This window comes from Chiloscyllium punctatum, chromosome 5, assembly GCF_047496795.1.
Source record: "Chiloscyllium punctatum isolate Juve2018m chromosome 5, sChiPun1.3, whole genome shotgun sequence".
Classification (NCBI taxonomy): Eukaryota; Metazoa; Chordata; class Chondrichthyes; order Orectolobiformes; family Hemiscylliidae; genus Chiloscyllium; species Chiloscyllium punctatum.
In genome coordinates this window covers 110032731-110047414 of record NC_092743.1, presented here as the reverse complement: position 1 = coordinate 110047414, position 14684 = coordinate 110032731, and the positions used below count along the sequence as shown (strand labels likewise).

The 14684-nt window shown below is 41.8% G+C and overlaps 1 protein-coding gene across 1 annotated transcript in view; it reads left to right on the top strand.

Moving 5' to 3' along the window:
• Window positions 1-14684, top strand: part of LOC140476809 (regulator of G-protein signaling 22-like) — a 133677-nt gene that overhangs the window by 24004 nt on the left and 94989 nt on the right. Inside the window, exons 3-4 of the mRNA XM_072569602.1 lie at window positions 6774-6989; window positions 10278-10363. Coding sequence (XP_072425703.1) covers window positions 6774-6989; window positions 10278-10363 — 302 coding nt within the window. The remainder of the gene's footprint in view (window positions 1-6773; window positions 6990-10277; window positions 10364-14684) is intronic.

Here is a 14684-nt window from a genome sequence, read left to right as displayed (position 1 = left end):
CAAATGCGTTCTTCACTGCCCTGTCTACCTGTCAAGCCACCTTCAAGGACATATGCACCTGCACTCCCCAGGGCCCTACTCTATAAGGCATAAACCGTGTTAGTCCTGCCCTGATTTGCCTTACCAAAATGCAACACCTCACATTTATTTGAATTAATCTCCACCTGCCACTCTTCAGCCCATAGGCCTATCTAATAAAAGTCCTGTTGTACTCTGAGATAATCCAGCGTATTACCCACTAACCGTGCCTCCTATATTTACATCCAATCATTCACATAAATGACAAAAATCAGTTAACCAAGCACCAATCCTTGTGGCATACCACTGGTCACAGGCATCCTGTCCAAAAAAGAACCTTCTACCATCGCCCTCTGTCTCCTACCTTCAAGTCAATTTTGTATCCATTTGGCTAGCTCCCACTAGATCCCATGTAATCTAACCTTACTAACCAGTCTACCATGTAGAACCTTGTCAAATGCTTTGCTGAAGTGCATATAGACAACATTTCCCACTCTGCCTTCATCAATTTTCTTTGTTACCTCTTCAAAAAACTCAATCAAGCTGGTGAGACATGATTTCCCATGCACAAAGCCACGTTGACCATCACTAATCAGTCCTTGCCTTTCCAATGCTGATAAATCCTGTCCCATAGAACATAGAACATAGAACATAGAAAAATACAGCGCAGTACAGGCCCTTCAGCCCTCGATGTTCCGCTGACCAAAGCCTACCTAACCTACACTAGCCCAATAACCTCCATATGCTTAGCCAATGCCCGCTTGAATGACCATAAAGAGGGAGAGTCCACCACTGATACTGGCAGTGCATTCCATGAACTCACAACCCGCTGAGTAAAGAATCTACCCCTAACATCTGTCCTATACCAACCTCCCCTTAATTTAAAACTGTGTCCCCTAGTAACAGCTGACTCCATACGCGGAAAAAGGTTCTCACCGTCAACCCTATCTAAACCCCTAATCATCTTGTACACTGCTATCAAATCTCCCCTAAACCTTCTTTTCTCCAATGAGAACAGCCCCAAGTGCCTCAGCCTTTCCTCATACGATCTTCCTACCATGCCAGGCAACATCCTGGTAAACCTCCTCTGCACCCGTTCCAGTGCCTCCACATCCTTCCTATAGTATGGCGACCAAAACTGTACACAATACTCCAGATAAGGCCGCACCAGAGTCTTATACAACTGCAACATGACCTCAGGACTCCGGAACTCAATTCCTCTACCAATAAAGCCCAGCATGCCATATGCCTTCTTCACAGCACTATTTACCTGGGTGGCAACCTTCAGAGATCTGTGTACATGGACACCAAGATCCCTCTGCTCATCCACACTACCAAGTAGCCTACCATTAGCCCAGTAATCCATCTTCTTATTACTCCTACCAAAGTGAATGACTTCACACTTAGCTACATTGAACTCCATTTGCCACCTTTCTGCCCAGCTCTGCAACTTATCTATATCCCGCTGTAACCTGCCACATCCTTCTTCACTGTCCACCACTCCACCGACTTTCGTATCATCCGCAAACTTGCTCACCCAGCATTCAAGCCCCTCCTCCAGGTCATTTATAAAAATTACAAACAGCAATGGTCCCAAAACAGATCCTTGTGGAACACCGCTAGTAACTGCACTCCAAGATGGACCTTTACCATCAACTACTACCCTCTGTCTCCTTCCAGCCAACCAATTCCTAATCCAAACCTCTAATGCACCCTCAATGCCATACCTCCGTAATTTTTGCAGTAGCCTACCATGGGGTACCTTATCGAATGCCTTGCTAAAATCCATATACACCACATCTACTGCTTTACCCTCGTCCACTTCCTTGGTCACCTTCTCAAAGAACTCAATAAGGTTTGTGAGGCAAGACCTGCCCTTCACAAAACCATGCTGACTATCCTTGATAACATTATTCCTATCCAAATGTTCATAAATCCTATCCCTTACAATTGTCTCTAAGACTTTGCCCACAACAGAAGTGAGACTTACTGGCCTATAGTTACTAGGGCTGTCCCTACTCCCCTTCTTGAACAAGGGGACCACATTCGCTATCCTCCAGTCTTCTGGCACTATTCCTGTAGACAACGACGACATAAAAATCAAGGCCAATGGCTCCGCTATCTCCTCCCTAGCTTCCCAGAGGATCCTAGGATAAATGCCATCAGGCCCAGGGGACTTGTCTATTTTCACCCTTTCCAGTTGTCCCCGGACCTCTTCCCTACATACCTCAAAGCCATCCATTCTAATCACTTGTGACTCAATATTCACATCAGCAACAATGTCCTATTCCTGAGTGAATACTGACGAAAAGTATTGATTTAGTGTCTCTCCAATCTCCTCTGCCTCCATGCACAACTTCCCACTACTATCCTTGACTGGACTGATACCTACCCTAGTCATCCTTTTTATTCCTGACATACCTATAGAAAGCCTTAGGGTTTTCCCTAATCCTACCAACCAAGGACTTTTCATGTCCCCTTCTCGCTGCTCTTAGCTCTCTCTTTAGAGCCTTCCTGGCTACCTTATAACTCTCAATCGCCCCAACTGAACCTTCACGCCTCATCTTTACATAGGCCGCCCTCTTCCCTTTTACAAGGGATTCCAATTCCTTATTAAACCACGTCTCCCTCACAAGACCCTTTCCTCCCTGCCTGACTGGTACATACTTATCAAGGACACCCAATAGCTGCTCCTTGAACAAGATCCACATATCATTTGTGTCCTTCCCTTGAAGCCTATTTTTCCAATCCACACATCCTTAGTCATGCCTCACCGCATCATAATTTCCCTGCCCCCAGCTATAACTACTGCCCTGCAGTACACACTTATCCCTCTCCATCACTAGAGTAAAAGTCACCGAGTTGTGGTCACTGTCCCCGAAGTGCTCACCTACCTCCAAGTTTAACACCTGGCCTGGTTCATTACCTAGAACCAAATCCAGTATGGCCTCACCTCTTGTTGGCCTGTCTACATATTGTGTCAGGAAACCCTCCTGCACACATTGGACAAACACCGACCCATCTAACGAACTCGAGCTATAGCTTTCCCAGTCAATATCTGGGAAGTTAAAGTCCCCCATAACAACCACCCTACTACTTTCACTCTTCTCCTGAATCATCCTCGCAATACTTTCCTCTACGTCTCTCGGACTATTAGGAGGCCTGTAGAAAACTCCTAACAGGGTGACCTCACCTTTCCTATTTCTAATCTCAGCCCAAACTACCTCAGATGGCAAGTCTTCCTCCATCGTCTTTTCCACCGCTGTAATACTATCCTTGAGAAGCAATGCCACACCTCCCCCTCTTATACCCCCACCTCTGACCCTACTAAAACATTTAAACCCTGGAACCTGCAATAGCCATTCCTGTCCCTGTTCTACCCACGTCTCTGTAATGGCCACAACATCAAAGTCCCAGGTACCAACCCACGCTGCAAGTTCACCTACCTTATTTCTTATACTTCTGGCATTGAAGTATACACACTTCAAGCCACCTTCCTGTTTACCGGCGTCCTCCTTCGAGATCGATGCCTTGTTCCTAACCTCCCTACACTCAAGGTCCTGTACCCTAAAGCTACAGTCCAGGTTCCCATGCCCCTGCAGAGTTAGTTTAAACCCTCCCAAAGAGCACTAGCAAACCTCCCCCAAAGGATGCTGGTGCCCCTCAGGTTCAGGTGGAGACCATCCTGTTTATAGAGGTCCCACCTTCCCCAGAAAGAACCCCAGTTGTCCAGAAACCGGAATCCCTCCCTCCTGCACCATCCCTGTAGCCACGCATTTAACTGTTCTCTCTCCCTATTCCTCGACTCTCTCTCACGTGGCACGGGAAACAGACCAGAGACAACAACTCTGTTCATTCTAGCTCTGAGCTTCCAACCTAGCTCCCTAAAGCCTACCTAACATCCTCACTCCTCTTCCTACCTATGTCGTTGGTGCCAACGTAGACCACGACCTGGGGCTGCTCCCCCTCCCCCTTAAGGACCCGGAAAACACGATCAGAGACATCACGTACCCTTGCACCTGGGAGGCAACATACCAAACGTGAGTCTCTGTCGCCCCCGCAAAACCGCCTATCTGTGCCCCTCACTATTGAGTCCCCAATAACAATCGCTCTACCTTTCTCCGCCCTTCCCTTCTGAGCAACGGGGACAGGCTCCATGCCAGAGGCCTGAATCTCGTTGCTTACCCCTGGTAAGTCGTCCCCCCCACAAGTATCCATAACGCTATACTTGTTATTGAGGGGAACGACCGCAGGGGGTCTCTGCACTGGCTGCTTCCTCCCAGTCCCCCTCACTGTCACCCATCTGTCTATAACTTTCGGAGTAACTACTTTCCTAAAGCTCTGATCTATGACCACCTCTACCTCCCGAATGATCCGTAGTTCATCCAACTCCAGCTCCAGTTCCCTAACACGGTCTTGGAGGAGCTGGAGATGGGTGCACTTCCCGCAAGTGTAATCAGGAGGGATGCTAATGGCTTCCCTCACCTCAAACATCTTGCAAGAGGAACATTGCACTGCCTTCGTTGCCATCCCTCTAAAAGGTAAACTTTAAATAGAAAACTGGATCTAAAGAAACAAACAAGCAAAATTCAGCACTTACCTGCTTACCACAATGGGTCTTATTGTTAGGTTAGAGGAGGCTCTACCCCTGTAGTGCCTCAGGTTCCTCACCTGCGCGCTTTTATAGAGAAGAAAAACCTTCCCAGGTCAGCTAGCGCGACACCAGCTTCCGGGTCCGCTAGGCGCTTAAAAAAAACTTTAAATTTTAACCGTTAAAAAAAACAATAACTGGACTATACCGCGACTTAAAATAAACACCATCAGACAGCCGTTACCTGCTCCGCCGAGAGAGCAGGAATCTGAATCTCCTCTAACAAAAGAGTGAACAAATACGAGGTCTTGCACTTTGGCAAAAAGAATAAAAGCATGGACTACTTTCTAAACGGTGAGAAAATTCGTAAAGCCAAAGTACAAAGGGATGTGGGAGTGCTAGTCGAGGATTCTCTAAAGGTCAACATGCAGGTTGAATCTGCGATTAAGAAAGCGAATGCGATGTTGTCACTTATCTCAAGAGGGTTGGAATATAAAAATACCATTGTGCTACTGAGACTTTATAAAGCTCTGTTTAGGCCCCATTTGGAGTACTGTGTCCAGTTTTGGTCCCCACACCTCAGGAAGGACATACTGGCACTGGAACGTGTCCAGTGGAGATTCACACAGATGATCCCTGGAATGATAGGCCTAACATATGAGGAACGGCTGAGGATCTTGGGATTGTATTCATTGGAGTTTAGAAGATTAAGGGGAGACTTAATAGAGACATACAAGATAATACATGGCTTGGAAAGGGTGGATGCTAGGAAATTGTTTCCGTTAGGCGAGGAGACTAGGACCCGTGGACACAGCCTTAGAATTAGAGGGGGTCAATTCAGAACAGAAATGCGGAGGCATTTCTTCAGCCAGAGAGTGGTGGGCCTGTGGAATTCATTGCTGCAGAGTGCAGTGGGACGCTAAATGTCTTCAAGGCAGAGATTGATAGATTCTTGTTGTCTCGGGGAATTAAGGGCTACGGGGAGAATGCGGGTAAGTGGAGTTGAAGTGCCCAGCAGCCATGATCGAATGGCGGAGTGGACTCGATGGGCCGAATGGCCTTACTTCCACTCCTATGTCTTATGGTCTTATGGTCTAACTCTTAATCCCTGGACTCTCCAAAAACAAGGCTGCTATAAAGTTGTCTTTGTACATATCAACATAAGTGTAACATTTTCACTAAATTTTAAAAGTAGTCTTGCCAACTTTGTTGTTTCAGAGGTGTCATTGCAAGATGTTCCATGCTAGCTCTCTCATCCAGTCAAACAGCTTTTTGTCCCATCTCCAATAGTTTTTTTCTTGAGAATAAACAAAAGTTTTCATACTTTAAAAAGATTAATGCCCCAAGGATTGTTCCCATTTTCTCATTGCTTATTCCCAAAAAATCACAAGGCAAATACCTTTCCTTCATTGAAATACCATTCCTGTATATCAATGAAACACCCATCAGCCATGATTAAATGATGGAGTGGACTTGATGGGCTGAATGGCCTTGCTTCCACTCCTATGTCTTATGGTCTTCTGGACTGTCCTATGGGGTGAGTTAGTATTTGCAGAGTTGTATTTGTGCATACATTCTGTTTTTGCTCAAATAGCACACAACCTGCAATAATCAATGCAGGCAGTCAATCCAAATAACATTCTATAAATTCCTACTTTGGAAATAGAACCAATCTGATTCAAGATTGAGATACAGACAGACTCATAACTTCACACCTTTAATACATTGTCTGAGCTGAGATTTCACCTTTTTTATAAGACCTTAACTTATGTCAAAAATATAACTTTAAAAAAGTTCTGGAATTTAAATATTAATGAACTAAAATCTGCAACTCATCTAAAAGATGAAAGACTTAACAGCAATCTAGGTTTGTTCAATATATCATTTGATATGTATGACACTGTGATCTTTTGCTATAAATTCTGTATCTTATGATCCTTGCCCACTAGTTACCTGATGAAGGAGCAACACTCTGAAAACTAGTAATTCCAAATAAACCTGTTGGACTATAACACGGTTTTGTGTGTTTTTTAACTTGGTTAACCCCAGTCCAACTCCAGCACCTTCATATCGTGACTATCCTGGTGAGAGTTGTCAGCTTACTTAGAAAAAAATAATTGTTTAGTTACCTTTGCATTAAATCATCTTCATTTTTGTTTACCAGGATTATCCAAAGCCAATCTGGTTTAACAAAGAAATTGAGATATTTGAAATTGTAGATAATGCCAAGAAAAATCTGATAAAACAGTTGAGAAATTTGGAACATTCTTTAACTCCAATGAACACCGGTTCCCATGGGGCAGACAAATCCAAAATGAATTATCCTCCTCAAAACCTCACCCCTGCGGATCTGAACTTTGAAACCAGCTTCACTGTACAGGTAGGCAGATGATTCATCATGTCATCATGTCTTTTGTTAATTCTCTCAGTAGTGTATGTCTTATAGTCATTACTTCACACCTGTTTTAAAGTTAAAAATCACTGGTGTGCTTCCAATTAAACCTGTTGGACTATAACCTGGTGTTGTGTGATTTTTAACTTTGTACACCCCAGTCCAACACCGGCATCTCCAAATCATGACTGTTATAAAGTGATCCTTTTAAATATCCAGAAATAGCCCAAATTTTACAAGTAGTCCTACCCGCTCAATTGTTCCAGAGGCTTCATTGCATGATTTTCCAACTCTAATGATTGCATCCAGTCAGCTTTCTGGCCCTTTTTTGAGAGCATTTTTAACATTCCCATTCCCTTGTTCCGTCCCCAATACCCTGCAAGTTTATTTTCATGTGCTGATCCAACCTCTCTTTAAAACATTGATTGTCTCTGCTTCCATCACCCTTGTGATTATCAATTTTCAGCTGCTGCGAGTTCATGGTTTGCATTAATGTTTCAGAGGTAATCTTTAATTATGGAAAGATTATCTTATAAGGTTATGAGTTGGAGGTGCCAGTGATGGACTGGGGCGTAGAAAGTTAAAAATTACACAATACCAGGTTATAGTCCAACAGGTTTATTTGAAAGCACTAGGTTTTAGAGCGCTGATCCTTCATCAGGACTCTTCAACTACCTGATGGTCCCAGCTACTGCTTCCAAATAAACCCTATACTCTCGTGTTGTGTGATTTTTGACCTTATAAAGTTATGGTTATTAAAATGTTTTCATCAGTTGCAGTTTGGGCAGTGTATACTTCGTTAGCCAAAATAATTGCGGGTTCGACAGGACTGCACAGGAAGCCAAGGAAATCTTGTCATCATTGACCATTTTCATTGCAGATGGGGTTTAATCTCATTTTGAATTGTGAAATATGACCAGTGTAAGACAGAGAATACAATTCAGAATCAATAGGAGTACGGACAGTTTAGGGGAAAGATGAAAGAGCAAATATGAGAATGTAAAAGGAACTATAAGAAAAATCGAGCAACAAATATAAACAGAAATTCCAACAGCTTCTCAGAGCATATAAATAGTAAGAAAGTAGCAAGTTTTGGGAAGATTTGTAGCTCAGGTTGAGGTTCTGGATGTAATTTTGCTCGCTGAGCTGGAAGGTTCATTCCCAGGCGTTTCGTCACCCTACTAGATAACATCTTCAGTGGGCCTCCGGGCGAAGCACTGCTGAGGATTACTGTTTTCTATTTGTATGTTTAGGTTTCTTTGGGTCGATGATATCATTTCCTGTGTTGATGTCATTTCCTGTTCTTTTTCTCAGGGGGTGGTAAATGGGATCTAATTCAGTGTGTTTGTTGAGAGAGTTCCAGTTGGAATGCCATGCTTCTAGGAATTCTTGTCCGTGTCTCTGTTTGGCTTGTCCTAGGATGGATGTGTTTTCCCAGTCGAAGTCTGTATACTAGTGAGAGAGGGTCATGTCTTTTTGTGGCTAGTTGATGTTCATGTATCCTGGTGTCTAGTTTTCTGCCTGCTTGTCCAATGTAGTGTTTGTTACAGTTCTTGCACTGTATTTTGTAAATGACATTAGTTTGCTTCTTGTCTGTATAGGGTCTTTCAAGTTCATTAGCTGCTGTTTTAGTGTGTTGGTGGGTTTGTGGGTTACCAAGATGCCAAGGGGTCTAAGTAGTCTGGCAGTCATTTCCAAGATATCTTTGATGTAGGGGAGAGTGGCTAGGGTTTCTGGACGTGTTTTGTCCGCTTGTTTGGGTTTGTTGCTGAGAAATCGGTGGACTGTGTTCATTGGGTACCTGTTCTTTTTGAATACACGGTATAGGTGATTTTCCTCTGCTCTGCGTAGTTCTTCTGAGCTGTTGTGTGTGTTAGCTCATTGAAATAATGTTCTGATGCAACTTCATTTGGTAAAAATCAACAATCCAAATGACTGTTGATTTTGTTCTGAATTATTGTTGCGTAAGTTTCTCACTGCCCCAGTTAATCTGATAGGCCTGTAGTTGTTGAGCTTATCTTTATACCCTTTTTAAACAGTTTGCAATTTTCCAATTCTCTGGCACTAGCTCTGTTTCTAAGCAGAGTTTCCATTTTATGGCCAGTGCTTCAAAATGTTCTGCCTTTCCGTTCCTGACTATGTCTGGAGTGCACATCACCAAGTTCTGGTGACTTACCAACTTTAGGTACAGCCACCCTGTCTAATCTTTCTCTTTATCATCTTCCTGCCCATCTAGTTTCTCAACTTCATCCTCTTTCACCATGTTTTTTTCTTCCTTGATAAAGATAGTTGCAAAGTACTCAAACAGCATTTCAACCATATGCTCTGCTCCCATGTGCAAGTTCCCTGTTCAGTCCTTAATTGGCCCTTTCTTCTCCTGTCACCAGAATGTTACTATTTATAAATTATATATTAAAATATATCTTTGAATTCCCTTTTATGTCAGTTGATAGTATATTTTCAAACTCTTTGCTTTTCTTTGCTTTCTCACGTTACCTCTGAATCTTCTATATTCAGTCTGATTTTCAATTATATTATCAGTTGACATCTGTTGATTAACCTTTGATTAATATGACCCACATCAATCTCCAGCAAGGCCCCTTCTTCATTGGACTGGAAAGCTAATAGTATAAAAAAATTATCCTGAATGCAATTCATTTTTTCCACTCTGCCCTGACATTCATTATTATGTTGTTCTGGCTGTACCTCCCAGAGGAACCATTACGCTCACCCATATGAGAACAGACTACTGGTTGGTGAGTGAAATGCACTTGGGTAAATTTCTTGACTACTTGTCAGTTACCCAGTTCTATGCAGGTACCAGGAAGAAGTGTTAAATGCAATCCTGGGCACAACTTCAGGAATATTAAACCTTAATATAATTTGGTTTTTACATTGTGATATGGTGAACATATTGATCACAATTCATCACTCATCAACGATTGTCTGTCCATTTAAAGCGACTCTGGGTCAAGATTGTGCATTACTGCAGTCTATATTTCTTAGCCGAGTTGGCTGAACAGCTAGTTTGCAATGCAGAGTGACATCAAAAAATGTGGGTTCAAATCCTGTACCAGCTGAGGCCACCATGAAGATCTCAGGCAAGGGGCAAGGCCATGCAGGTAAGGTTGCCGCCAGGTTAAACCACCACCAGTCATCTATTTCTTATGAGAGAGCAGCATAATGGTGCCCTTGGAATATGGTGACTTTATTTCTTCAGATACCTTTCTGGGTTAACAAGCCACTCTGACCGTACAACTATTTTATCAATTTTAGTGCCTCGATCAGGAGCAGGGTGTTTCATGGATAAGAAGTGAGAGACTTCCAGCATTCCTTAAAAGTGACTATTACTTTGAGTACAGGTAAAATCTCCAAATTTTTTTTTGAGTGATTACTATTTTGATAAGTACTTTTTGTACCACTATGATAGTCATATTCTCTACTGTTGCAGAGTCCTTTGTTAATATTTATTAAAGTATACATTAATTTGTTTGTACAAGTGTGCAGATAGCTATCTTGAAAATTGTGATCTCTCAATGGCGGGAAAACTGTGAATCATCTGCCAAGGGTGTTTTATTAACCATGCAGTATGAGGAACGCAAAAGATTTCATGTAGGTTTTTCTTTCTCTTAATAGCAATGTTTCCAGCTCTGTTGTTTGCTCCAAAAACCGTATCTGGAAGAAATAGTAAAATATGTCTTTAATTTTGGCTCTTTGACAGGATTTTTAACTTAAATACAAATGTTTTGAAAAATTCAAATTGGATTGAGTTGGGCCTCACTGGTGCAGGTGGAAGTGGAAAGTAGGCTGTTACTGTCACACTCCATTCTGCACCCATTGTGGTACTTGTGGAGATAGTGACCCAGATGGTTACAATTAAACAGGAAATTCAGGGACCTCTTCTCAGCACCAAGCTCATGATTGTCCACATTTCTAGTATGGCAACTGGCTTTCAACAGAATTATCATAGTTTCTCTGCAGCATGACACAGGATATCATACGTCTCCTAATGGATAATATAAGAATGAGGAAACAACTCCTCCAGACCAACTGACAATTTTGTAACTGTCCAATGCATTGCAGATGATTGGCTCAAGTGCTTTCAGAAAGAGGCTTTTGAAACTTGAAGTCGAAATAATGCCCCTCATCATCCCTTAAAGACCCTCTCTGCAAATACACTTGTCTTTCGGTGGTACCTTATTTGATGTTTGGACTTCACAAAATTCAACATTCTGTTATCTTAAGATCCTCCTATCGTTCGCTTCCACCTTCTCAAAAGTGTCTTTGAACTAAATGTCTTGGTTCATCTTGCATCTTAATTTTATAGATGTAGAACAACCTGCTTAAGGCCATCGTTCTCTAAGTCTAGTTGTGAGGTTTTAAAGATGTTTGGGCTGATTGGGAGGGTTTTGGTATTTATATCCATTATTATTCACAACTCTTCTTTCAGTGTCTTAACCTCATCATGGGTAATGGGCCTGTGAGTAGACATGCCATAGACCTCTCTTCTAAGTCTTATGGATGAGGGTGGTTCTTTATAAGTTCTTGCTACCCTTTCACCTTAGTCTGTCCTGTGGTTCAGTTTTGTCTGACCACATGGACAACATTTTCTCATTACATAGGAGTGACAGAGCAGGGCAGTTTTCAACTATGTTGTTTCAGGAAGGGTCAGAGTCATCCAGCCTGGATTTGAAGATTGCAGTTACTTTTGCCTGTTGCCGGCTGGTTTGTGCCTGGAACTGTCTGATTTTAGTTAAACATCGGGGTCAGATTGTTGCCAAACAAACTTTCTCAAGGCTCCCTTTCCATCTTCTAATTCTTCATTCAATCTATTATTTTCTGTGTGTAACCCAGTGAGTCAAATATTTCAATCTCAAAATGGTCAGAGACTGGATGCATGACTGAAGATGCCCACTGCCACTCATGTGGAAATTGCTTGGAAAGTTTAAACTTCTGATGGACAATTCCTGGTCTACCAGAGATCCTGCAGGAATATCTCAGAATCTGTGCTGTAGTTGGAGACTTCAAAAATTTCCATGATACTTACTGTTACCTAAAGAATGTTTGACAGATCAAAACCAAAGTTTAGATTTTATGTATCCGCACTTGACATGCTTTCAGTGGTGGCCATGCAAATAGGAGATGGCTAGCTCATCACCTTCCCACTCATGCCCCAAGCTGACCTTTATAGTTTGTTAGGTGGGCAGATGCCAAAATCAGCTGATTGTGTACATTAATAAATAATAGTGGACATGTAACTGATTTTGGCATCTGCCCAATCCGGAGCAAAAGCACAAGGTAACTGTGCTAACTTGCTCAATAAATAGCCTTTTCAAATAGGTCAATAGACTTCAATAACATACTAACCATGCTGTAATACAGTTTGTATGAGCAGTAAGTGAGAGTGGGCAGAGTTTAAGCATGCAGGATTGGAAGTGGGGAGCATTAAGTAATTCAGATGTATAGTAGCACATTTCTCTCAGCATGTCATGCTGCAAGAGGACAGAGCTCACTACCACCATAAGATATAGGAGCAAAATTAGGCCATTCAGCCCATTGAGTCTGTTCCATCATTCAATCATGGCTGAAATGTTTCTCAACCCTATTCTCCTGCCTTCGCTCTGTTACCCTTGATCTCCTTAGTAATCAAGAATCTATCTAGCACTGTCTTAAATACACCAAGACTTGGTCTATAGCTTTCTGCAGCAATGAGTTCCACTGAACTAGAGATTGAAACCATTAGGTCACACACCATAATATTGTGATGACATCTTTAGCATGACTTTTATGGGGTATATCACACATTTTGTGTAAGACACAATACAAATATACCCATCTCATCCAACACTCCGCACTCCCCATTCTTCCTTCTCTTGTCCACTCTGGCACACCCCTCATCTAAAACCTATACCCAGTCACTGTAGCTTCCATTATCCATGCAGCATGAAACCTGCAGACAGGATGTACTGGTTACACTGATGGACTGCATAGGTTGTCTACCCTGGATAACTTGCAGTTTTGTTTGCCAAGGGAAGTGAGCTTCGAGATAGTGGAAGGCATTGCAATTATCTACCATTATTTTCTCAATAACTGTAAAGCATCAGAGATTTGGAAAGTGGCGAATATGTTATTTAAGACATTGTTATTTAAGAAAGAGTGTGAAGAAATTCCTAACCTCTAAAGCCTGGTCAATTTTACAACAGTGATGGATAATATTTTAGAAGTAATAAGTTTTGAAAATGTAACAGCAATTGGAGGAAAACTATTAGCCCACTGAATGATGAAGGGAAAGCTATGGTTGTTATTAATATGAATATTTAGAAAGCTTTTGAAGTACCGCATAAAAGTTCCTTCAAAAAGCTGTTGCTTACTGAATAGTGGATCCATGTCAGCTTGGATTGAAAAAATTGTCTTAATAATAGAAAACAGCATGTAGTGGTAAGTAGTTGTTTTTCAAAGTTCACACAGAGATGTGTGTGGTGATCCGGTATGGCAGAAGGAATTGAGAGAGGCAATACAAACATAATGGTACAATTCTAAAAAGTATACAGGGACATAAATTACACTTTAGTTTTATCAATAACATATTTCTCAAAATCCAAAGTACTGTCACTTTAGAAATCATCAATATACATCATGAAGATGCCAGTAAGTTTCCCTTGTTGATACTTAGAAGATTTCAGGTTCTCATTTTGAAGATTTCAGGTTCTCATTTTGGTTCAACATAACCTACGTTTAGTAAAACAGATCTTTCGAAAAGTGCCACAACCTTATGGCATAATTCGAACAACAAATATATTCGTTTAGTTTCCAGTCCTCTTTTACACATCTTGCTTGTTCAGCTTTCCTCTCTGAAATGTTTCGTGCTGCAGAAACATGAGTTTTATACACCTACATCTGTGGTCAATGATTCAGGATTACTTCTCCATCTGAGGCAGAAACCACTGCACCATCTGTATCCCTTTAATTCTTCATAACCACAAGCAATTACTCTTGTTTCAGCCTTAATTTTCCTCTGCAAGGATCTTTCTTTTAACATTTCTGGCTCTTTCAAAGTACACTCAAGTTTCTTCGAACCATCAAATCCCTTTTCTTTTGTCTCTTATTCATTTACCCTCTAAAATATTAGAAGCTAACAAGACTTGACAGTCTTGGCCAACATTTATTGCCCAAAACTGATTGCCCAGAAGATAGATAAAAGTCAGCCACATTGCCTTGTTTGTGGGGAATCACATGTGGGCCAGACCAGGTAAGGATGGCATTATTGAACCAGGTGGGTTTTGCGACAATCAATTAAACTTCCCTACAGCTTTCTTTTATTGAATTTGCTATGGTGAGATTAAAACCCATGTCCTCAGATATTAGCATGGTGTTCTGGATTACAAATCCTGTGATGTTACATGTCTTCCTGTGAGAATACTTTGCTTCTGATTTTACTTTTGGTTGGAAGCAGCAAGAAAGGCCCATATCTTGTTCTTCCTTGGCCAGAATGTAGCATCTCTTTCGTTTCTTTTCTGGTGATAGACTTAGTCTCTGAGAATATTAGAAGGTAATCATATTCTGATGTGATTTGGAGATGCCGGTGTTGGGCTGGAGTTTACAAAGTTAAAAATCACACAACACCACGTTATAGTCCAACAGGTTTAATTGGAAGCACACTAGCTTTCGGAGCGCCGCTCCTTC